The sequence below is a fragment of the Mytilus trossulus genome, chromosome 2 (genome assembly GCF_036588685.1).
Source record: "Mytilus trossulus isolate FHL-02 chromosome 2, PNRI_Mtr1.1.1.hap1, whole genome shotgun sequence".
In the NCBI taxonomy this organism is placed as follows: Eukaryota; Metazoa; Mollusca; class Bivalvia; order Mytilida; family Mytilidae; genus Mytilus; species Mytilus trossulus.
The window spans coordinates 36413732-36439650 of NC_086374.1; the positions used below are offsets into that span (position 1 = coordinate 36413732).

The 25919-nt window shown below is 32.4% G+C and overlaps 1 protein-coding gene across 1 annotated transcript; it reads left to right on the forward strand.

The window, feature by feature from the left end:
• Window positions 1-25919, forward strand: LOC134707110 (solute carrier family 28 member 3-like). Its single transcript, XM_063566629.1, has 12 exons — window positions 1-94; window positions 1856-2014; window positions 2702-3093; window positions 4141-4285; window positions 13628-13819; window positions 16408-16569; window positions 20538-20663; window positions 21072-21202; window positions 22058-22226; window positions 22988-23260; window positions 24819-24999; window positions 25772-25919. Exons 2-12 carry the CDS (start codon window positions 1898-1900, stop codon window positions 25789-25791), a joined length of 1908 nt encoding a protein of 635 aa, XP_063422699.1. The 5' UTR covers window positions 1-94; window positions 1856-1897; the 3' UTR covers window positions 25792-25919.

The window sequence follows — 25919 nt, forward strand, 5'->3', positions numbered from 1 at the left end:
CCCTACTTCACTATGAAACGTAATGTTATTTGCTCCAGGTAAAATAAGTATTACATCGTGAGGATCAGGTATATTTGCAATTTTATGTCGGAAGGTAAGTGTTTGGTATACTAATTTATATGTGTTCTCTTGTTAGACATGTCTCTATCGTTGTACTGTTCATCTATATACATTGTATGTCAGTTTTCTACTGTTTAATACCTACAATGCTGACCCCCAGATATTTGTTGGTTTTATTTTTGTATAAGTTTGGAATGCTAGCTGTCTCATTGTCATGTGTCTAACGTTTCTGCTGTATATCAATCCAAGATAAATGACTGCATGACAATAAGTAAAGTCATTTCAAAGTCATGTACACTTCTAAATACGAACAATTTAAAAAAAAAAATATATAAATCAATCGCTCATTATCATGGTGTTATATCAGTTGGATAAGAATGAAACAAGTATACAAGTACAAACAACTAAACGACACAGTAGGGGGGATATAAATGTAGCATTGGAATTTCCAAAAATCATAACACAACAACATAATATGGATTTTCAAACTAAACAGACGGCGAGGTAGCTTTAGAACATATCGTGTCCTTCGTTAACCGATCGAGTTCAACATCATGGATTTGTTATGTCCTACTGGACTTACTTTACATAATGTCTCTTAAATTATTCATTTGAGTAAATAAACAATTATAACTTACTGAAATGTGAATTACAAGTTTCGCAAACAAATTCAATAGTATTGTCGTGATAAATATTCGGACGAATCCAAACATTCAATATAAAACTCAATGCCAGTACACATCTGAACCTATACAATTTTATATATCGCCAATTGACGGTTTTTATCGTCACATACAATTCAATTCGTTAATCGATAGACATACTGACTATGCCGTATGGGTTTTAATCATTGTTGAAGGCCGAATGGTGACCAATAGTTAAGAGTTTCTGTGTTATTGGTTTCTCGTGGAGCCTTTCTCATTGGCAACCATACCTCATCTTAATTCTTATTTATATATAATAGTAATATAAATTATAAATGACTATGTACAGGTGTTCACGTACCTATATTTCATTTTTCTATTTTCATTTATAATAAAATTGAGAATGGAAATAATTGTTTACTTATTATTTTCGTCATTTTTATCTGGGGGTTATGTTTCTTTGTGTATTGTTTGTTCTTTTTAAATGGTATCGTGTAGCCCCCACGTAAACTTGTCGTTGGATCGGATAAAAACAAATTAAAAACCAAGACTGAAATAAAACTGCTCAGCAAAGAACGGGTGTTATTCTTTCATATTCCATACATTGATTAGCGGTAGCAATTTTGATTATTATTTCTCAGACTTGCTGCCGATTTTGAGCATCTTTTATTACAATGATGAAATATAAATTGCATATCTATACGTCAAGTGTAAAGTTTAGCTAGCTATAAGACCAGATTTTAACATTAGAAAATGCCTGTACCAAGTCAGGAATGTGACCGTTGTTAATATTTATTTGAAGTGATTGGTGTTTTTATCTGATTTTGCCATTTGATAGCAGACTTTCCATTTTGAATTTCCTTGGAGTTCGGTAATTTTGTTATATTGCTACTTTTTAAATGAAGTTCAACATGTTGTGACATTAAAACAAACACACAATGAACAAACCCGACATAAATTTAACTGGTTTGAATCATGCACAATAAATTAAAATGATATGTTTTTATTGTCAGGTATTCAAACTGTTCGTTTTTAAACAGGATGTAAACATTTATAGTTAATTTTATATGTGTAAGTCGAAATTCCTTGTAACCTTTTTGCAAAATAAGATAAATTATCGGCAATATATAAAGTATGCACTCTTATCTTAGGGTCTGTGTTGAAACGGCAAAACTCAAGTTCTATTTTGTCAGATGGCTGTTGAGCTAAAATCGATCAAAGCGAGTTCTATCAACTCTAATGGGTCAGAATTCGACCGGATTCCAGTTGACAAACTATCATACCAAAATGAGGCATTTCAGACTGACAGGGTAACTATTATATACAAACCATTAACGGCGATAACATAATAATGATGAGGGTAAGATTCCGGTAAATAGTATAATAAAATGAAAACAAATGATAACAGGGTAGAGTTCTGTTTCTACAATATACTGTTATCATTTTCTTGTAAATATAACAAACAAACAAAGAATGAAATCAGCAGACAATAGCTTGATGTTCGAATTAGCCAATGCTCCGTGTTGAAAGCCGTTCCTTTACCTATAATTGTTTGATTTTATAATTTTTTTAATAGATGGAGAGTTGTCTCATTGGCATACATACCACATCTTCCTATATCTATATAGGAGATTTGTTTAAGATTGGTTTTAAATGTTACTATACTATACAACTAAAACTTCAATCGCTGTATTTGTCAAATGAGAACATAACAAAACTCTGTAAATGTGATAAGTTATGAATGGTAAATTGTTATTATCTCAATGTCCAGTGGCAAATATTTCAGGCATGTTCAGGACGAAAATGTGAAGTTAAGGAAAAAATTACAAAAAAGAATAGAATATAATGTAGAAAAGATGAAAACACTTGTAAAATGTGGTTATTGTTGCAAATTTTAAGCGTTTTAAACAAATCTCTATCACTTCATGACACTTCTTGAGTCTTGCAATTAAAGTAGTTTGATCAAAAGTACAAATTACTTTTTTTATATTTTCCAGAATGATGCTGAAAGTTCTATTACAAATGACAAAGTTCATATGGAGATTGAAATGTCACATGACAGTAATTCTGAGTGTTGTTCTAGACAAACTTTACTGATACAATCGGCGGTTTACACCTGTCTGAGAAAAAACAAAACAATTATAAAACTTGTCTTCAAATCAGTATTACTTCTGGCATATCTATCGTATGTAGCATATGCTATGTACTACAGATTTGGCGGAGAACCGGAGTGGAGACTTCTTATTTGTTCTGTTTTCGGTCTGATGATGATAATTGGATTTTGGTTTTCCAATCATTTTAAAAGCAATATAAAAAATTGGAAACGTGATAGACTTGCACCTTGCTGTAGCAGCTCTAGTACAAAAAGAGTAATGTTCCATCTTAAGTGGTATGTGGAGTTCAAATGCATTTTTTTTTATTACAAAACCCATTAGTGCTTTACATGTATATACTAATGCCTCGTTCACACGTACGTTTAATTCGAATTGAATTCGAATCGAATGCGAATCAAATTCGCTAATCGCGTTCACACACTCTTCTTTTTTGATTCGAATTGATTCGAATTGGCTAATTCGAATTATCAAATTCGCATTAGAAATACGTTTTTCTTAATTCGAATTTAAAAAAGCTAACGTCCTTAGAACAGTATTTAGCGAATTTGACGCGCATTGCAATTCGAATTCGAATTGACGTTAGGACGAAAAACATTTTGAATGTGAATTAAACTAATTCGAATTAGTCAATGCGAATCGAATTCGAATTACGTGTGAACTCAGCATTATACCTCTGTATCCTATCTGCTATTTCTGATTATTGAATTGGTTTTGAGACGTCACTTGCTGACTATATAAAACAGAAGAGAATGGTATGATTGCCTATGAGATAACTTATCTAATACACGATGTGTACAAGAGTTATGATTTTTCTTGACAACGATATTATTCGACATCTGCTAATTGGTCAAAATCGTATAAAGTATTCTCATGTTTTTTTCAGATTCATGTAGGATATACATTTTACACAGTCCATATTTGGCTGTGTGTCTTTGGTAATTTGTTCAAATTCAGAAATATTCTATTATTAAAAGTAGTCGCACATCTTGTGTCCGTAGAAACGGCCTGTCATGAAAAAGTCTACATATTTACCAACTAGTAAGTGTCTGACATGATTCCCTCCCCCCATACACACACACAAAGTTTCACTATAGATAAACAGTTACATTACACAAGAAAACAAGACAACAGGCGAAACAAAAGATTTCAAAGTTATTTCAGGGTCACCAATTTTGAAAAAGCCTGTACGACAATATTTAAGCTCTGTTTTAATGTACAAACAACCCATGCCTGACTTGTGACGCTTTTTTCATACGTTGCAATGTAGAGGTAATTTTTTGTAATGCATTATTCAGATTCTACACCCTTTTTTATATTTTCAGGATGTTAAAAGTAGCTGTGTTTATTTTTATTGTGGTTTATGTTATCATTAACATTGCTATCGATCATCCTGAAAACCTGATTGCGGCTGCTGGGGTAGCCCTTTACATAATAATCTTCTATGTGACATCTGTAAACCCTGCACAGGTAAATAAAGTGCCAAAATATTACCTCCCCTGTAAACACAGACAACCTGATTGCGGCTGCTGGGGTAGCCCTTTATATAATAATCTTCTATGTGACATCAGTAAACCCTGCACAGGTAAATAGAGTGCCAAAATATTACCTCCCCTGTTAACACAGACAATCTAATTGCGGCTACTGGAGTAGCTCTTTACATAATAATCTTCTATGTGACATCAGTAAACCCTGCGCAGGTAAATATACTGCCAAAATATTACCTCCCCTGAAAACACAGACAACCTGATTGCGGCTACTGGGGTAGCTCTTTATATAATAATCTTCTATGTGACATCAGTAAACCCTGCGCAGGTAAATATAGTGCCAAAATATTACCTCCCCTGAAAACACAGACAACCTGATTGCGGCTACTGGGGTAGCTCTTTATATAATAATCTTCTATGTGACATCAGTAAACCCTGCGCAGGTAAATATAATGCCAAAATATTACCTCCCCTGTAAACACAGACAATATGATTGCGGCTGCTGGGGTAGCCCTTTACATAATATTCTTCTATGTGACATCAGTAAACCATGCACAGGTAAATATAGTGCAAAAATATTACCTCCCCTGTTAACACAGACAACCTGATTGCGGCTGCTTGGGTTAGTCCAGTCGATTTGTGCAGATTTTTGACAAAATTGCTCAGATTGTGGTAAAAGCATGAAATTTGGAATAGTGGTAGTATATGTCATGGACAACATTTTAAGCTATGGACCCACACTGAAAGTCAAAATTTGCGGAAGAGGAGGCCATTTTAAAATGGCGGCCGTTTGATCTCTATAGATTAATAAAAAAAATTATAAAAAAAATATTAGAGAAGATATTGACATGAAACCTGGGTAATATAATAACTACGGAAGCCGATAAGGGCCATTCAAAAAAAAAAATTTATGTCGTAATTACGACATAGCATGTCGTAATTTCGACATAACAAGTCGTTACAACGACATCACTATGTCGTAATTTCGACATAACATGTCGTTATAACGACATCGCTATGTCGTAATTTCGACATATCATGTCGTAATAACGTTATAACGACATCGCTATATATAAAAGAATATGTATTATGATTGCCAAGAGACTAAATGACACAGATATTAACAACTATACGTCATCATAATGCCCCCAATAATTAGAAAAGCCCCCGCATAGTCAGCTATAAAAGAGGGAGGGAAGATACCAGAGGGAGAGTCCCCGAAATGCTGTGTTGCAGACAGTGTTAATATTCAATTATTAGCTCCCTTGGTAAAACTCCAAATTTCATATTTAATGCATTTTATTGTTAAATAATTTACATGAAGCTTAATAAATATATATTTGTTAATTGCATAGCTTTTGCTATTTGAATTCATTGGTTAAAGATATTTATTGATATTGTATAGTTTAATATTTGCATCGTCGCAAAATCTGTGGATACCTTCTTAGAATACCTTCATTGAGAAACTTATATATTCTATAAAAACCAAGTGAGGATACTAAATTAACCTTTAACAAATGGCTGTACAGACAGATCAGGAAGATAATACTATGTGAAAATGCGAGCCCAACTTGCCAGCTAAGCATCCCATCTCCCTCAAAATAAGCGCATACTACATGGCTTCTTGTAATAAGGATGAATTAAAGTATCAATTGCTCTAATGCTACTTTCAAACGTTGGGCACGATATTCCTACAACACGTTACACTCGAAATGCGACATCGAAGAGTGTCTTTGACTTCGATTAATTTGTAAGTTTTATTCGGTTTTTTATATTGTTGGTTGATTCTGGTTCTGTTCGTTTTATGATGTCATTTTATCAAAAAATTATCTCGAGTTGTGGAAATCGATATAATAATGTTTACCCCTTAAGTTATTTCAACTTAAAATGCAGTACTGTCGCAAATAATGTAGGAAGAAAAGATGGGACGGAAGTACATGTATACGGTTTTCATATTTTTTTTTATCATAGGATGTTTAACTTTCAAGTTGCATATCATCTGTCATTGTAAAATTTCTATATCTTAATTCATCCCCAATACAAATATATCTGACACTCTGCAAGTAAATCGAACATTTTACCCTTGGTTAAATTTGAATAGAATTGTATTTTCCCTGACACATAAGTTGTCGAAATACACCCCTTCAATTACTTGAACCTTGGTTTGAGAATTATTTCCCAAGTCATCTTCAGATATATTCATTTTAAAATATAGTAATATACTCCTGGGTCGTCCGCGAAAACAGCAAACAAAAATATAATCCCTTTTTTTTTAATTCGATGAAACGGTTTTCGTTGCTGTTTGGGATTCGTCTTTCAATTACCTCCATTTCATGCACAAGTTTATATTGACGAAAAGTTCCGGCTTCGCTAGTACAGGAATTACTTTCATCACGAAATAGCAGGACAAATCGCGAAGTAAAACATTCCGTGAACTGGTATTAAGTGTTTTGAAATTGGTGATTGCACCTAACTGAAGTGACGACTTTAAATGATCTATTTCGGAGTACTCCCGTAACATAAATTTCGATTTATTTTACAAAATGGGATTTCCCCCCCATTTCCAAATTCTTTTAAATAAATCGTTAAAAGCTATATAATTAATAAAAATTGCAAAATTTAACCTGTGTCGAACCTATTTCCCCGGGCGGAGTCTTTAGCAACATGCACTATTTTTTTTCCGGCAGCAATTATTAACATCTTTCTCCAAATTTCATAACACGATTTGTTTTAATTATCATAAACATTTAATTGAGACTTTAGCACATTTAACGTCGGAAATGAGCGTCTTTAGGATTTTAGACGTTTTCAGACATTTGGAAAAATTGGATACCGTTTTGTAATGTATGGAAGCATTTTATTCCTTTAAGACCCAAATATGTATTTAAGGTGGTATGGGTGTCTTTCGCCATCTTGGATTGTAAAAAACAGAGAATCTAAGGTCCATATTTTCTATCAAATTAGCAAAATTTGATGCAAGAATGCAGATATTTCATGTGTTTTTACATTTAAAAGATCCAATTTATAAGAATATAACTTATAAATATAAATATATGTACAAGTGTAGATTATTTTTTGGTTGTTTTTAAATATTTTGAAATTGTCATTTTAAGGGGAGGTAACTCTAAAACAGTGCATTTTCTGTTGGATTGTTCATGGAATTTTTCTACTTTGTATTTTAGCCGGAAAAAACGCACGGTGACCCTATCTTTTCTTTTGATATTATCAAAGCATTGTTTGAAAGCTATATTTTCCTAATTTATTTTACAATTCTATCATTTCGTTTAGTTTCTATTCACAAAATAGTGTTTTTTCCTGTATTATCCATACAAAATTTGTCATTTTGTCACGACCCGTAGCTTGAAAAAATGCACGGTGACCTATCATTTTAATAATATTTTTTAACATGTATCAATAGATACTACGTTTTGGCAAAGTATGAACAAAGTCTATCATTTTTATTTTAGACTCCCATACCACCTTAATAAGGAAAGAATCTTGGCATTTTTTACTCTTCGTATATTTATTTTTTGTTTTGATCAATTATAAAAAAATATACGCCTTAACTGCTTACAAAAATGAAATATCAACTTGGACAAAATGGCTACCGTTTGAAAAACGACTGTGTAAAGAAGATTTTATTGAATCAGCAATATTTGAACTCACATGAGGCAAATATTTGTACTTTTGTTAGATATAATTATTGTCTTACTATTTTTATTCATTTTCTACTATAATATGCAGTCGAGTCAAATGAAATTTGGTAAAATAACGGCTTCAACGCCACAAAGAACCGACACATGTCGTTGTTCCTGTCAAGAATCAAGAAGATCAGAGAATAAGAAATAGGATCACTATACATAAGAGTTAAAACAGTTTTTCATAAATGTAACGTTGGATGGGGACATCCGTTTTTTTTCACATAGCTTTCTTTTTTTTAATCCTCAAACATACTAGATATTACTTAGGAGATGATCAATAGCTGTAAAAACATTATTCGAAACATATATTGAATTTGTTTTAATATTGGTTCGTGTTTTCTAACATTTTTATTTTGTTTTGCGGATGAAATTTCGAAGATTCCGTTTTAAATCCTAGGGGTTGTAGGAACATCGCGCGTGCCCAACGTTTGAAAGTAGAAATAGAGCTATCAATACTTCAATACACCCTTATACCAAGAAGCCATGTAGTTTGCGCTTATTTAAAGGGAGATGGAAAGCTTGGCTTGACTTGATTGCACAATTTCAGTCTTCTATTAATTCCACATAATATTCTTCCAATATGTGTGACTGCATAGCTTTTCTACGACCGGTAACTTGTTAATCTAAACGATTTTGTCTGACTGTACAGCTATAGCACTACAGGTCTTGTTAATCTTAATTGGTATCTATAACATATATAAGTTTCTCACTGAAGGTATCCAAAGAAGGTAACCAAAGATTTTGCGACGATGCAAATATTAAACTTTACAATATAAATAAATATCTTTAACCAATGAATTCAAATAACAAAAGCTATGCAATTAACAAATGTATACTTATTAAGCTTCATGTAAATTATTTAACAATAAAATACATTAAATATGAAATTTGGAGTTTTACCAAGGGAGCTAATAATTGAATAATAACACTGTCTGCCACACAGCATTTCGGGGACTCTCCCTCTGGTAGCTTTCTTCCCTCTTTTATAGCTGAACATGCGGGGGCTTTTATAATTATCGGGGACATTATGATGACGTATAATTGTTAATTTCTTTGTCATTTAGTCTCTTGGCAATCATAATACATATTCTTTTAAATATAGCGATGTCGTTATTACGACATAGATATGTTGTTAAAACGACATAGTGATGTCGTTATTACGACATGATATGTCGAAATTACGACATAACGATGTCGTTATAACGACATGTTATGTCGAAATTACGACATAGCGATGTCGTAATAACGACATGTTATGTCGAAATTACGACATGCTATGTCGTAATAACGACATAAAATATTTTTTTTGAATGGCCCTTATCGGCTTCCGTAAATAACAGTGCTGATTCCAATTGTCTTGTTGAACAAAGTTTTTGGAAATATTACCCATATTGAATGGCGGCCATCTTGAAAATTTTTTGTTTTTTAATCCAAAAAAGGTCATTATTCGATGAAAATTTAAAAAAAAAAACCCAATGTCGAAGATATACAAATGTATTTGTTTGAGCTATATAAACAGGACGAAAAGCGAGCCTATGAACACCCCCCCCCCCCCCCCCCTCCCCGCGTTTGTCTTCTGTTTCGTAGAGGGTACAAATTACTTTATATTTTCCGACAATGTACATGTCTCTAATGTTCAAAAGTAATCGACATAGTTAAAACGCGACCACGAAGAAGATCATCAAATGAACTATTACTCTAAAAGCAATATTCCTGCCACCGCTTGTTCAACATAGTATAACAGGAGGATTTTATTTTACAAGTATAAATAAAGCAAGAAAATATTTGTATACCTGTCATTTATAATACTTGGCTGATTACAGGATAATTCGTTTTGTTGATATTGTTCATTTGAAACAACGTCCAAAAACCTTGATTGCAGACATAATGAATTTCATATCATACAAGTAAATAATGTTATAGGAAGACCAACTGCTCAAATGTTCTCAATTATATTTAACAAAAAAGAAATGTACATGATTTGTCAAACCTCACTCTGTCTATCATGTTCTATCACATTGTCCTTCACATTTACATACGTAATACTGCCTTTACACATTTGCATTTCCTTAGTAACCGTGTTCACTTTGACTTATCAGTTAAGCGCTTGTTGCAGGAAGTTATTATAAAGTCATTTGGTATATTCATCCCAGATGACAAGGACTGTCATCTGAGGACTTCATATGTATTTATTTTTTGGTAGCCATTTAGAATGATGGCCATTTTGAAAACATGAATTTCCAATATGACATTATTCGCTAATCTTATTTATTCACTGTTTGCATTCACACTTTTTTTTTACTAATATGCATTAAATATTTATAAAATGGTCACATAAGGCATGCACATGTTTACAAAATAAAGATATCAGTATAAGAATTTCTAACTGTTACTTACACGTTTGCCTAAGTAACTTTGTAAAACAGATATTAAGAAAATAAAATAAGTTATGAATGAACGTTGTTGTTGGAAAATATCAAAATTGTATATTTTCAAAACACTGGAGCTAGATATCAGAAGAAAATAATGAGCGTTTAGACTAGAAGGAATGTGTGAAACGGCAAGAGAGGACATGTGAGGGTTTGCATGCAATGGCAGGCAGATCCAAACAGAACAGACATGGACTTTTGAGCTGGCAATCACTCTTTTTGTTGCAGGCATACAACAATGTTGGGTCTTGAATTTGTTTTTCTTCCGCTCGATTTGAAACAGTTGAATGAGGTTTATGGAACTGCAGAAGCACTCCAGACGGCACAATTCCTGTCAAACAAATTTTCAGATCTCAAAATATTTCATCAGTAAAAGGGAAAACATACTTCTGATGTTGAAGATAAATTTCCAGTTGAAAGAAAACAAGAAGTAACTAGACACTGTTAAGTGATACTGAATCAACACAAACAATGACTGCAATGTATTTTTTCTGTGGTGATGTATCTGAAGATCTCCATGATATTTCGAAATTTAAAAATCGACAAAAAATGGGACATGACTGTGCACCTGTACTACAAGACATATTTCCTTAGCCAAAGTAAGAGCTGGAGATGTCAAATCACCAGTATCCTGCTTAATGATTGATAAAACTTGATATGGCAAATAGGCAGAATAAAAGACATAGAAAGAAAGCCAAGAATCTTTTATCCTTGGAGTTGTGCTTTTCAAAATAATAAAATAGATTGACGACACACGGTCAGTCAGAGGTATTGTACCAATCTCCAAGCTTGCAGATCACGCTTAATTGTACAATAAACGCCTGGAACAACTTGTAGTTATCATGGAAGAAATGACTGATGCAACGCATGTAACAAAATAGGAATGTAACTAACAAAGGATATCTGCAAGCATACAAGGTTCCTTAGTATGAATGATACAGGATGGCCAACCATCGAGACACAATCCAGTAATATCGATGAGTGGAAGACAACACTCACCATTTCTCAGCTATAATAGTTCAATTGTGCAACTCGTCATCGAAGGGATGCAACTGCAACTGATCAGTCCTCCGATAGAGAGTAAGATGTCTCAAAGATTGTGGAACGGATTCATTTTGAAAGCCTACAATGAATGTCCCTGTAAACCTTTCTAAAGTAGCAAGCCTAACCCTTCAAACTATTCTAGTTACTTTGACTATGAAGAGGCATTCCCCATCACGACTTAAACATTTTGTAAAAGACATGGCCTGTTTCAGAACTTCCCCAACATATTCATTGAGAATCCAGAGAAAGACGCAACCTTTCGTGTGTGCTTGCATATCATCTATGGTAGCTAGTATTCAATTTTTCATAAATGTTGTCCCTTCCATGACAACTAATATTTACTAAGGACGTTTACTGTACCATTTTTCCATATCATCAATTTCAAATATCAAAAGAATATCTGTTTCAGACTGTGAGCCGTCACTGTTTTCTGTTATTTTGGCAAGCCCCATTGCAATGGATAACAGATTTTTGACTTTCTTTCTGTGTCTCGAATTCTGTCTTATTGACTTATTGTGCAGTTTTAACACACATTTAGCATGAGATCGGCTCCTGAAATATTAATCTTCAGCACTGTATCTGTCTAAAAGAACAATGGTTAGTAGTTCAAGTGACAGTCACATACTCTATTGTCAATCACAATTGTTGATGCTTCATGATGATAATCAGATACCTCATCACAAAGAAATAAAGAAATATATGCAATCATTGTTCTTGTTGATTCATCACAACTGTGGCTGGTTATTCTACAGGGTTTTTCAATCCTTGACTCATTTTGTTTTTCCTGACTATATATATTAAGATTTGCTTTGACAGAATTAGTACCTTTTGCCTTCTGATTCTCCCATTGTATGGCCTTCATCAACGTTGAACAGTTGTATGCTTACAAAGTATGACTGATTACCAGCTCAAATGTCTATGTCTGCTCTTTTTGTATTTGCTTGGCATTGTAAATCATCACGTGTCCTCTCTTCCCGTTGCGGAATTCTTTATTTATTTATTAGATTTGGTCAACTCTAGTGATTTTGAATCCTACGTATTTTTCCTGTTCAACATACAGTGCTCATATTTTATATACGGATGTTTTTAATGGTAAAAAATTGCCTAAGCCCTACATACAAAACTGCAATTAAAAGAATTTACGTATTTCTTTAAATACATTTATTTGTTAACATAAGCATACCTTAATTGAGCACTTGGTGAATATATCTTAAATGAAAAGCAACCGTCATTAATAAATGATTAGCAAAACTAGTTGTAAATGCATATAAAACTTAGTATTAATTCAAAAAACAATTTAGGATAGCGAATAATAAGATATTGCAAATCAAGATGGCCACTAAATACTTCAATAGTCCTCAGTTTATATTCTTTGTCATAAGAAATACGAAAGTTTATCAACATTAGTTAAGTAACATATTTTTCATATTTTTTCTAATAATTTTTATTGACTTTTTGGACATGATTTCAAAATGGCCGCCCAGAGCCGCCATTTTGATTTTCTGAATTGGGTCCATAGCTATAAATGTTAGTAATGAACCCAACTAACACTCTGCAAAGTTTGATGCTTTTACCACCTACTGAGCAATTGTTTCACATTTCGACTGGACTAGGTAGCCCTTTACATAATTATCTTCTATGTGACATCAGTAAACCCTGCACATGTAAATATAATAAAACAATTCCCCCGCTGTAAATACTGAAAACCTGATTGCTGCAGCTGGAATAGCTATTTATTAGCATATAATAGTTTTCAATGCACACAAGTTAACCCTGCACAGAAATCTAGTCGCTTTGATGGCTGCGTAATAATTATTTTAGAAAGATCAGTTTACAAATTAAATGTGTTTATTCATAAAGTAAAAGAACAATAACGTAATTTTGATACAATTTGTTTTAGGTTTACAAGTACTGCTAGACCTTAAATCCGTGTGTAATTTATTTCAAACGTGTTAATTATTTTAACAATTAAGACAAATATGTAATATCAAGTAAGAAGTATACAACCAATTTAGTCTGTTAAAACTCCTGTACAGATATGTGCAAATTAAAGAACAATTCAAGAATGAGAGAATAGTTTTAATAACACGTTATACAGATGCCTGTCGCAAGCATATTTGTCACAGTTAGTGTTTCCGTATTATATTATAGGTAGACTGGCATCCAGTATTCTGGGGACTTGCATTGCAGTTTATTTTTGCACTGATCACATTAGAAACTCAATGGGGATACGATGCTTTCAAATGGGTTGGTGATAGAGTTACTGAGTTTCTGGTGTACAGTGATGTCGGAGCTGAATTTGTCTTTGGTACGGTGTTCGCTGAACATTTATTTGCTTTTAAGGTGTGTATACATAACGAAGTAAGGAAATATCTTGATATTTTGTTTTTGATTCTGCGGTGATGCAGCATGCGACGTCATATCACATGAGTATAGTGGATTATTTCTTATGGGAAAAAATAAATATCACAGAACCATTTTCTTTTTTTTCAAACAAAAAAGAAAACAAGTAACTTCGTATTTATCTGCGTTCGACTATTCCGACGGAATTTTATATTTTTATGAATATATGTGTTTGTTTCTTTATGAAAATATGTGTTTGTTTCTTTATGAAAATATGTTTTGTTTCTTTATGAAAATATGTGTTTGTTTCAAGGTACAGATTATCCATCCTTAAAAATATTTCTGTACTCTCAATATATTAAAAATATATTGACACCGTATGTTTGTGGCATAACATCGTGGCCACAAGTTAATTTTTTTCTATTTAGTAATAAATTTATATTAAGATCCATTTTGTTACGTCTTGTGATCAATTTTATTTGGCAATCGCCAATGGCAGTCAGCCCGGGTTAAAGAACATCAGTTGTTCGACCTGTTAGTCAAATGCGTTCTGTTTAAATATACTTTCTCACTTTATTGGTCTTTTTGAAAATATTGTTTGTGCTGTTTTTAGACCCTTCTACAACGAAATTTGTTTAAGATGTACACGTATAAAAATTGCGGTTTTTATCCAACGCAATCATAGGTTTGAATGTAGTTTTCAATTTAGACTCGTTTATGTTTTTTCGTTTGGGCTTGTATCATATTTTCCCTCCGGTTTATATTATCCGTTCATCCTATATTTACTCTTAAAATTCAAGAGTTTATCTAAAAATGAGGGTACTTTTTATATGGCCTTCCAACTACCGTTTCGATCCCTAACATCACTGAAGAGACATTTATTGTCGAAATCCGGATCTGGTGTATTAAAAAAATATAGACACCGTATGTTTGTGGCATAACATCGTGGCCACAAGTTATTTTTTTTCTGTTTAGTAATAAATTTATATTAAGATCCATTTTGTTACATCTTGTGATCAATTGTATTTGGCAATCGCCAATGGCAGTCAGCAGGGTTAAAGAACATCAGTTGTTCGACCTGTTAGTCAAATGCGTTTTGTTTAAATATACTTTTTTTTCACTTTTTTATAAAAATTGCGGTTTTTATCCAACGCAATGATAGGTTTGAACGCAGTTTTCAATTTAGACTCGTTTATATATATCTATAATACTAAAATAACGAGGGCCAATTTGTCAGCCGTCATCACGTTAAAACGATGAATCAAAGAATTCAACTTTATATATAACTAATAGTCAAAGTAACAGTTATTTTTTAATTTAATATTATTTTTTTTAATTCATTTCAATCATATTCTTTTATTGACTATTTTACTGAGAGGGTTTTAATAAAACAAGATTACTTCGTTTTATTCTTCGCAATCTGTTTGTATAACCTCTTTAAAATATATTCTTTTATCACATATCATTTATTTATTTTTTACGTCATACTTAATTTTGTCATATCTATTTTTAAAAGATATGTTTTTTGGTGTTTTTTTTAACTACTTATGTTAAAATATTTTTTTTTTTTTTTTTATGATGTGTAATATCCGGATAATTTTAAACATTTTTAACATTTTATTAAGTTTTTATTTTGTATTTGTTAAATAGATATATATTTGTATATATAGTGTCTCATAAGCCTTTCTAGGCTGGGTATTTGTCTTATTTTATTATTGTGCAATGTATATTATATAAACTGTATAAACAATCTGTAGACAAGTATGTGACACTTTAATAAAATAAATTATTATTATTATTATTAATATAGTACAATACTGTTGATTAAAATCACACCACTCCAGACCCTTTTGTTTTCCACTTAATTAACATTGCCAATAATTAAGAAGTGTCGGGTCGAATCCGATACCGATACTAATAATATATTCACCTGTTACCCATTACCGTATCTGTACGTTCGCATCTGACAGGTGCACCAACAAACGCTGTATTTTGGATTTTGCTATATACACGGGTCGTAATCACAGGGTTGACACTTCTAAATTCAATCATTGTCACATTGTTCCCGATTGTTGTATTTTAATCAGAATGACTTTGTAAAATGACAATACGAATAAAAAAAGCTGTACTTAAAAGAAGGCGTATAGGTACAGCATATACAGTTTTCAATTTGTTAGCCGGAATGACGTAAAACAGCGAATCAAAGAATTCAACTTTATTTATAACTCATAAAGGACAACGCTGTTGATTAACAAATACTCCTTTCCAGGCCCTTTTGTTTTCCAAATAAAATTAATATTACCAATAATTGATAAGCTCGAGGTCGACGGGTTCAAACAGAAAGATGTTGAAAGCAGAGAAAACTGTGCATCTTATAATCGGTATGACTTTATCAGATGACAATACCAATAATAAAATAAGGCTTACGCATAGTTATATTCTTTAATTCAGTCACAGACTCGCGATATCACGGGAGTCTTCTAGTATATATAAACGAAGACCAAAGAATTTAATACAGTAGCTTATAGAAGTTTTAAAAACATTTATTTCATTTCACTGACTTATTTTTAAAAAATGATTTTTTTCAGGTAATGCCAGTAGTAGTTTTCATGGCAACCATTATATCAATTCTATACTATCTTGGAGTAATTCCATTCCTGATTAAACATGCTGGAAGATTCCTTGGATTTTGTATGGGTACAAGACCGGCAGAATCACTGAGTGCTGCGGGAAATATTTTCCTTGGAATGGTATGTAAAAATAATTTTTAAACACGTATTTGAGAGAAAAACTTAATTTTATTTTTTTTATTTAAAAATACTTATTCAGAGTCGCGGGTTAAAAACTCTAGATACATGTATACAGACGACTATTTCAAGTCTTTACAGGCTCTTGATGAGCATTTCTTATTGGAAATTTTGCGTTGCTTAGTGTTTCGTTCTTTAACAAATGTTCAGGAGACCTATATTTATATATATTAGTGGAGCGGCGAATGTTAAAAAAGTCGCTTAGTTAACGAGTTTAAATTACCTAAATACCTCATGGGATATTAATGGCTTAAAATGTCTATCGATTATTCAACTTCTGAAAAAAATTTGTCGTCAAAATCAAATGTGGTACAAATGACGTTAAAAATAGCATTAACTGACGTTACCCAACTTGCATCGTATACCCCACTGCTGATTCGGTACTCATATTTCATATCAAATACGTTCTAAAAAATAATTTGTGAACGAAATTGGTAAATATAATTATTCTTGAACGTCATACAATTTAAGAGCATTTTAAAAATAGTCCTAATGCATCTGAAAATGGTTGAAAATAACACTGAAAAATCATCGTTTTTCACCTAGCATTATTTGCACGTGCAGTATAGGTGTATTTTAAAGGCACAATAATAAAGCCGCCGTATAATACTACAATCGACTCGATTTACTTTTTGCAGTTAATTTCTTATAAGATAAATATTTGGCTAAATATCTGCTTTTTATCGAGATTTCAAGTCCGAATATTTGTCACAAATTTACCGACATTGTTGTGGTTTCTATTTATAGTCCAACATTTAGCAATTTTTCGAAGGTTGATTGTAGTCGTTTTCAAGCATATTTCTTTTTCATTTTGTAATTTCCGAAGCTTTGTGATTAATTTATATTGTTTGGTATTGTTGTGTATTAGTTTTTGTTGAATTCAACGGGAAAAGTGAATATCATTGTAGGGTTGGTTTGGTTTTCAGGTGTGTTTGATTTGTTTTTTATTTCGTCAAATGGAAAAATTTTCAGTCTCATTAAAACTAGTCCCGCCGGATGCCAAAAAAAAGGAGAGTGGAAGTTGGTGTTGACAATTGCATTATATGCGGTTCTGTTGATGATGAAAATTTAATAATATCAACGGAATCTGGAAGAAAAAGCCTGATAAATGCTGAAGCAAAGAGACGTGATGATTTGTTCAGTTTTTTTTTTAATGAATTCTGCAATGAAATATCTAGTGAAATACCCGTATTTAGGTACCATAGGTCATGTTTTAAAAGCTACACAAGTAAACATAATTTAGAATCAGAAGCATGTTCTTCAGCTTAAAAGGAAACACCAGATATGAATTACGATTTATCTTAATTCTTTGGTGCCTGGAAATAATGATCACCCTCTCAATACATCAAAGTGTATTATTTGCAGCAAAATGTCACATAAAAGGGTGAAAACATTGCATACCATTTCATCTGCTGAACGGTTAGCCAATCTTAAAGATGCTGCTGTTAGAGCATGCGACGCTAAAAAGATTAATCGAATAGAGAAAGAGAATTTTCTCAATAAAGCAGTGTATAATGTAGCATGTCTGACTACATACTTGGCATATAGACCAAAATCAACTGATAAATCAGCGTATGATTTGGCATTTGAAAGAGTGGTTGAAATTATAGACAGAGACCTCATTTGTGACAAAAGGTCTCTTCTATTGTCATCACTCTTGACAATGTACCAGTCTTTTTTACCTGATAAAATAAGTAAGACCTACTGTAATTTCTCCAAGCTTAAGGCTAAACTTGAGAAGCACTACAAGGATGCCATTGTATTTTTTGCTCAACAAGGACAAGGTAAATTTAGTATTGTATTTGCTAGCGACATTTCCATTGGTGACACTGTTAAGGCAGCTAATAGCATCAAAGCAGAATTAGAATTGCTTGAGATAAAAGCCGACTTGAGTACATGTAGCTCCACCAAAACCAATGAACAAACCGATATGCATGTACTCTATGCAGCCGCCTCAATATTAAAACAAAAAATGGAAAATGTATACATTTCTGGAGATTATTATCTGCAAATGACGAAGTATTATTGGAAATGTCAGAAGCAATGTTGCCACCTACTAGTAGTTTGATAAGTTTTATCACTTGGCTTCTTGACAAAAAGTCTTTTGAAACATTTTCTTCAGTATCAATGGATATTTCGCATGATATTCGAAGAAAATGTGCTGCTCTCGCAGAGTGCCTGGTAGTTGCTGCTAGGGAGTTTGTTGCTGCTTTATACGACTCAAAGTACAAATTTAAGAAATATCACAACGATTTAAATTTGCTGCGACATCAGTTGGCTATCAATAGAGATAAAAGTCTTATAAAGTTTCCGCCATGTGAATCCGTATTTAAGCAACACGTACTGCGTGCAATGTGGCAAAGCAAAGTTTGGGTGTCGGCAAATTTGGCCAACCCGAATAATGGCTCCCCATGTGCTTTTGGTTGGAAAACTGCACACAATGACAAGTTAGAGCCAGTTTTCTTTGAGGGATAAATGGCATCAGACTTTCTACAAGATCTTATTTGTTCGTGTAAGGGGGAAAATGCATGCCAGGAAGCATGTGTTTGCAAGGAGCAGGGTCTTCCTTGCACTGATTTATGTTTTTGCCAAAATGTAGGAAGTTGTAATAATGTGCAGTCAGTATCCGCTGACAAAGCTGATGACACAGATGAAATATCATGAAAATAGTTCTTGTTACAATATTTGATAGCTTTTTGGTTTGCTATGTTTTTTTCCACGTTTTTTATGAAATTAAACTCATCATAGATACTAGTACCAAAACGTTCATGTCTTAATGTTTGAATAATTTCTTCAAAATGCTTGCTCTCATTGTGTAGTTTACCACTCCAATAACCTATATTATATCAAAAGGTATCTTGTATTGAGAAAGTTCATTTAAGGAAAATTCAGAGACATGTCTAATCCTTGAAAACTAAAAGGAAATTTAGCACGGCTGCAAATTTTTATTGTTTGATTTATAAACTATGCATTTCGAATACTCTTTTAAAAACTATTATCATAAAGTGTCCAAGAAATGCTATTTGTCGAGGTGAAATATCAAGTTTATAATGCTACTGGTTTTTATTAGGCTTTAAAATTTGTATACCACGGACTAATTTCAAAAATGTTAAATATAACGTTGTTTTGACGTCAAGTCCAAATAAAAAAACAAATTTGTATGAACTAACACATTGATACATATTAATACTCATTTAATTTATTGAATAGATTATTAATTTTGAAAAGTATCAATGGTATTTCGAGATGAAAATATGAATATTTTAGGGGATGACCTTTGACCTTGATTTTCGGCATAATGGTACCAGCTTTCATATTGACGACACATATTTTCAAAAAGTACACGATTTCAGCTTTCTTATGAGCTATTAAAAATCCATGAGGTATTTAGGTAATTTAAATTTCTGAAATTGTCCTCTCCGCCGCTCCACTATATATCTTCCTCGTTATTTGTGTTTTTTTTTCATTTTTACTTCCAGCCCCTTTTTTCCCGTTGTATTTATTGTAATGAGGTGTCAAGAAAGACAAGGATACGCAAACACCCCCGTCAGTTAATAATTAGTGCAGTTAAGATTATCGCTAGTGGATGGTTTTAGTCATCTCGACTATTGTTTTACCAACGATACTTTGGTTTTTGGCGGCAGATAATCGTAGTTATTTTCTATTTATAGCATGTTATAAGCTCATAACGATTTTAGATTAACACGCATTGTAAACGTTCTCTAATTGTTGAAGATCATATGTTGAACTCTAGATTTCTAATATTACAGTTAGTGTCTAGGGTAGGGCAGAATGTTATTCCCCGAATGATGATCCTGTCACCTTGGTCAAATACGTCATAGCTTACCAGATTTTTAGTTCTCATAGACCGTATACTCTTGCATTAGATTATACTTTTTTTTTTTTTGTAGACAGATTTACCACTAATGCTTCGACCATTCCTTAAGGATTTAACAAACTCGGAACTACATGCTATATTGACTGGAGGATTTGCAACAATAGCGGGAAGTGTACTTGGAGCTTATATTAGCTTTGGTGTAAGTTCATATGTGTTATTTATGCTTTACTAATAGAAACTTATAAATTACTTTAACACTTAAGGATCGGCTGCTTTAAATATACGTAAGTCATATGAATTAGAAATGAACAGTATCAAGTAAATATTGCACAATAATGATATATCAAATAAAAATGTGAATACACGACACGGAGTTTAGTTGCATTGATATTTTGCACCTGAGACTTTTTCTTTTGAAGGACTGAATCATGTGTCAGTAAGCATTACCACGTTTTGTCTTCATAATTCGCATCGAATAAAAAAAAGTAAAAATGGCCGAACTAATCACAAATTTCCGGTTCAAGCGTACAAATCATATACACTTTCAAACTAATATTATATAAAAGTGTACAAATTCCTGAAGCACCATAATCATTTTCGTTGTTAGGTACCTGCTAATCACCTTCTAACAGCATCCGTGATGTCAGCGCCTGCAGCATTGGCATTGTCTAAACTGTCATACCCGGAACTCGACAGGTCCAAAACGTCTACAACTGATTACTCTAAAATAGCAAAATCGTAAGTCTATACGATTGCATTACCAACTAAGTTTATCGCACCGAGGGTAAATTATCATGTTGTGATTGTTTTAACGCCGCCACGTGATGACCCCCTATGAATCCGTGGGGAGTTAGTAAATGTCAGAGGAGGGTTCATGACGTCTCGTCTACTGTTAATGTGGTTGTGTTTCATTGTTTAATTTTCAACAAAACGCAGCAGAAAAAGTACAGCGTTCGATAAATTCGTTATACGGTCAACTAATGAACCCCTTCGGACCATAGAGGGTGAATAAAATCCATAGGGAATTCGACCTCCGGTCTCACCTCATATCGCTTTTACTAACTCTCTATGTATCTGTAGGATGCCAGTAGCGAACAAAATAACCGATACGTGCTGCATTATGATTGCAACTATATTATGCAAGCAACAGAGCAAAATGTAAATAACGAAAACTCTAAAGCTTAGCAACAAAATTTCTAAGGTCAAACGTTGGCTTATTTGATACAGTCAAGATTCTTTTATGTATCTCAGTCAATAACTCGTGCTTTTGTCTAATCTGATCAGTAACTATAAATTTTATGCTTTCGGGTTACTTCTGAAGTTCATAGGATATGCTACGATGATATAAGAATATACTACAATACTATGATATTGAAAGCCAACATAGAAAGAGTTAAACATCGTAATGTTCTTTTTTACATAAATACAATTCGAATATTAATTAAAGGTGATGTTATTTATATGACAATGACATCATCCAAATTCCGCAAATTACGTTCAGAGACAAAAATCTTCTTGAATGTAACCACGGGTTTTCTAGTTTTACAATTTAATATACACAGATTTAGTGTTTTTTTCTAACTTCTCCTATAGTGCAGATAGGAATATATTTGATGCAGCTACTCATGGAGCCATCGTCTCAGCAAAACTTGTCGCTGCAATTATTGTGAATGTTATTGCATTTTTGAGTTTGCTAGAATTTGTCAACGTTACCTTGACATGGTTTGGAGAACGAGTTGGAGTAGAGGATTTTACTTTAGAGGTAAATTATAGTTTTGATTCAGTTCTCTCCTTATCTCTGTTAGGCTAAATTATAAACTTTGCTTTTCCCAAAAAGTTTAAAAACTGTTACAACATTCTTGATGGATGACGTGGTGGACCGTCACACTTGAACACCATTCTATTAAACACAGCATACACTTCAGATAGAAGATTGTAGTTAGAAATATTTGTATTTTCCTTTTCGTCTTCTCACGGATAATACCTCAGGCAAAAATCATCAGTTAAGAAGTAGAGCGATAGAAGTTTTAAAAGGTGATAACAAAACAAAATAAAATGGAGGTTCCTAAAACACGTTGCCAAAGTCTTAACAGCAAACATGTGGATATATTTGTTTTACTTCAAAACATCAAAAATAGTTTTCACTGAATTATAAGTATAATCATGCCACGAGGCTATTCAATGATATTGGAAGTGAAGGGGCGTCTCTCAAGAAATTGGTTGCATGGATTTGTCATTCGATCATAAAAGTTGCATTCGAATTGACAAGGGACTCCTACACAGTGAATGCACATTATTTGATCCAGAATCTACGCTGACAAATAAAGGCACTTTCCTCTTAAGCTATACTTCCCTTGTTTGTGTGTAATATTTCTGTTAAAGATAATGAACTAATTATACAGATTGTATACGATTAAAGTTCCATCAAGTTTAAGCATCAATTTAAAATATAAAACATTCTTTTTTAATTTTGAACTATCAAATTAACTTTTAAGCTATTTTGCTACATTTCATCTTTTTTAGTTCATTTGTTCCTACCTGTTTTATCCTATTGCATACTTCATGGGAGCAGATGTTCCAGATTGTCGTCAAGTAGCAACACTTGTGGCTAAGAAGACATTCACCAATGAATACATAGCTTACTTTGACTTGGCAAAGATTATAAACAACAGAAAAGAATTAACAAAATTCATCGCAACAGACAACAGCAGTAGTTTAAATTGGTGGTGGAATAATAATGATGTCATATATAACAATGGGACACAAAACATTACACTGGAACTAGGAATAATGTCGGTAAACACATAATTTGTCTTTATAATCATAATAAGACTTTATAGTTTTAAAAATGTCTGTTCAGTTATACGAAGTTAATATTCTACTCTACCTTTGCGGAAGGGACTTACGATTACAATATATATATATATCAAAAAGGAGATATTGGGTAAGCAAAAATGGGACAGCAATAACATTAAGAAACTAAAGAAAACATCATCTAATTTATGTCCAGTAGGTTACAAATTCATATTACCTTTTTAAATTAACCAACATAAATATAGGCAATCGTTTTATACCACTGTTTGAAAGACATATATCCATTGAGAAAAAACAAATCCTGGTTACAAACTAAATCTGAAAGTAACACATCAACTATAAGAGGAAAACAATGGAACAACAGAAACACTGAAGTGAAAAAAAAAAAAACGATAATAAAACTGACATAACAACAATCAACATTTTAAAAAACGCTATTAAAAGAGCATTCAGAATTAAACAAATAACACAAAGCTGCGAGGGTGATATATCTGATTATTATCCCTAGAAGAAATGATGCAACTTGATTTTTTGGTGGGCAATAATCTAGTTATTCTTCCTTTTAACTTTACATTTTATCGATATATTAAGAATATGTACGTGACCTCAGATAACACTGTGGTAGGAGTGTTCGACTACCTTAAATAAATTAAAAAAAGACGTGGGTTATACAAAAATAAGACAGATCACAGCAATAACAAAAAAATACTTTTAAGGACTACGTACAGCCTTCAATAATAGAATGGTGTTGGTTTAAAATATCAAGTTGTTAAATCGTCCCAACTGTATAAAATTATAAAAAAGAAACAACTACCAATTCTAAGAAAATCCAAACACATTAGTTTACGTTAAGGGCATACGATACAGTTTTGATCCTGTATTTACAAGTTCATGAAAATTTGCATATAGGCTAGTTTTTACCTGATTAAATCAAATATGTAATAAAAAATATACCTTCATGTGCTACTTTTTGAGTAAAATGAGGTCGAAATTTTGTATATTTGCTCAAAATTCAGATTTGTAGCCGTAATTTCTGTTTCGAAAGAAAGACATAACTTTTTTGTTATAAAAGATAAACACAAATTGTTTTTTGTTAAATAATCGGTAATTTCTGTATTTTATAAATATCCTAAAAAATATGCAATTTTTTTATCCAGAAATAACTCATATTTATCAAATGTTCATGAATTGAGGAAAAAACGTCATTTTTTACTGCATGTTTATCAAAATTAAAAAAAATCCTCTATTTACAGTTTTATAAAATTTGGGTCACATAATCTCCCTGCAAAATGAAACAAAATGCCGTTATGAAAAATAGGGGTCCATGAACTCGTTTTCAAATTAAATCAGTTTGAATGATGAAAATCAGTCGAAAAATGCATCTTTGCCCGATATGTTACAGTTTGACGTCGCGAAAATAACAAATTACGTTAGCAACGTCATTACCTTCCCTGTAACTGTATCGTATGCCCTTAACTAGGTAAAATTTAAACATAAACTGTTTGTAGCTGTATTTTTTATGTATTTTAATTTAAATAAGGACAAATCTGAAGTTGTTGCGACCTACGCTTTATGTGGATTTGCTAATTTTGGATCAATGGGAATTTTACTTGGAGCATTGAGTGCCTTGGTGCCATCAAGAGAAGGGGATATCACTGGTATGATACTGAGAGCTATGATAACGGGAAATGCAGCGTGTTTCCTGACCGGAAGTATTGCAGGTAACATTTTGACGACTTCTTCAATTCCTATGTGTCAAAATTACTACTTGAAATTTCAAAACTTATAAAAATCACAAGGTTATGTGGTTAAATTGTCGGGGTATGAGGTGTTATTTATTTTCCCCTATTTTCTAGAGCGTATAATACATCAGGTTAATTTTAAAACACAAGTCGGGTTCATTTAAAACAATATCCTTCATGTGTGTATATGTAGGTAAATAGCATGTGTATGTCATTAACATTTCAAGTACGTGTTACTGTTTGAATCAAGATTGTATTCTTATTGAAGTTTTTAACCTTAGTTACCAAGACATTATTTAGTAAACAATCGGATTGCAGAAACTAACACCATATGCGACACACGCAGTATTAACCATAAGTCATAGAAAGTTAGCCTTAAATCCCAATAAGCCCGTCTTTCTAGTTTGAACTTCGGCATATTCTCATGGCATAGTTTCATCATACAAAAAATAATTTAGATGTGCAATGTTTGTCACCTTTATCTTTTTTAAAGTTCTTGCAGGTAATTTGTTTACGAGTCTTCTAATAAAAAAGTCAGATAGTTATTATATTCTAAAAAATGTTGAAAAAGAACTAAAGTTTGTGTAACTTATGAATACAAGGAGTGGTGGTATACGATAAGACAACAATCTAAAAAACATTTTTACCCTAAGACATTTTCAGGGAATCATACAGTTTCGACTCACAAGTAATTAACCCTACATGAGATATATGTAAAAAAGTATTTTTCTTCTTTGTTTTCTTTTGATAGGTCTTCTTTATAAAGGTTGATGGTTACAGCCTGTGTTACGAGTTAACAATTCAAACAGACTGTATATCTTTCTAAAATGATCTCCTTAGAAGAAGCAGTGGTAAAACTATCGTTTCCGTTTTATATTACTATATAATTTACAATGTAT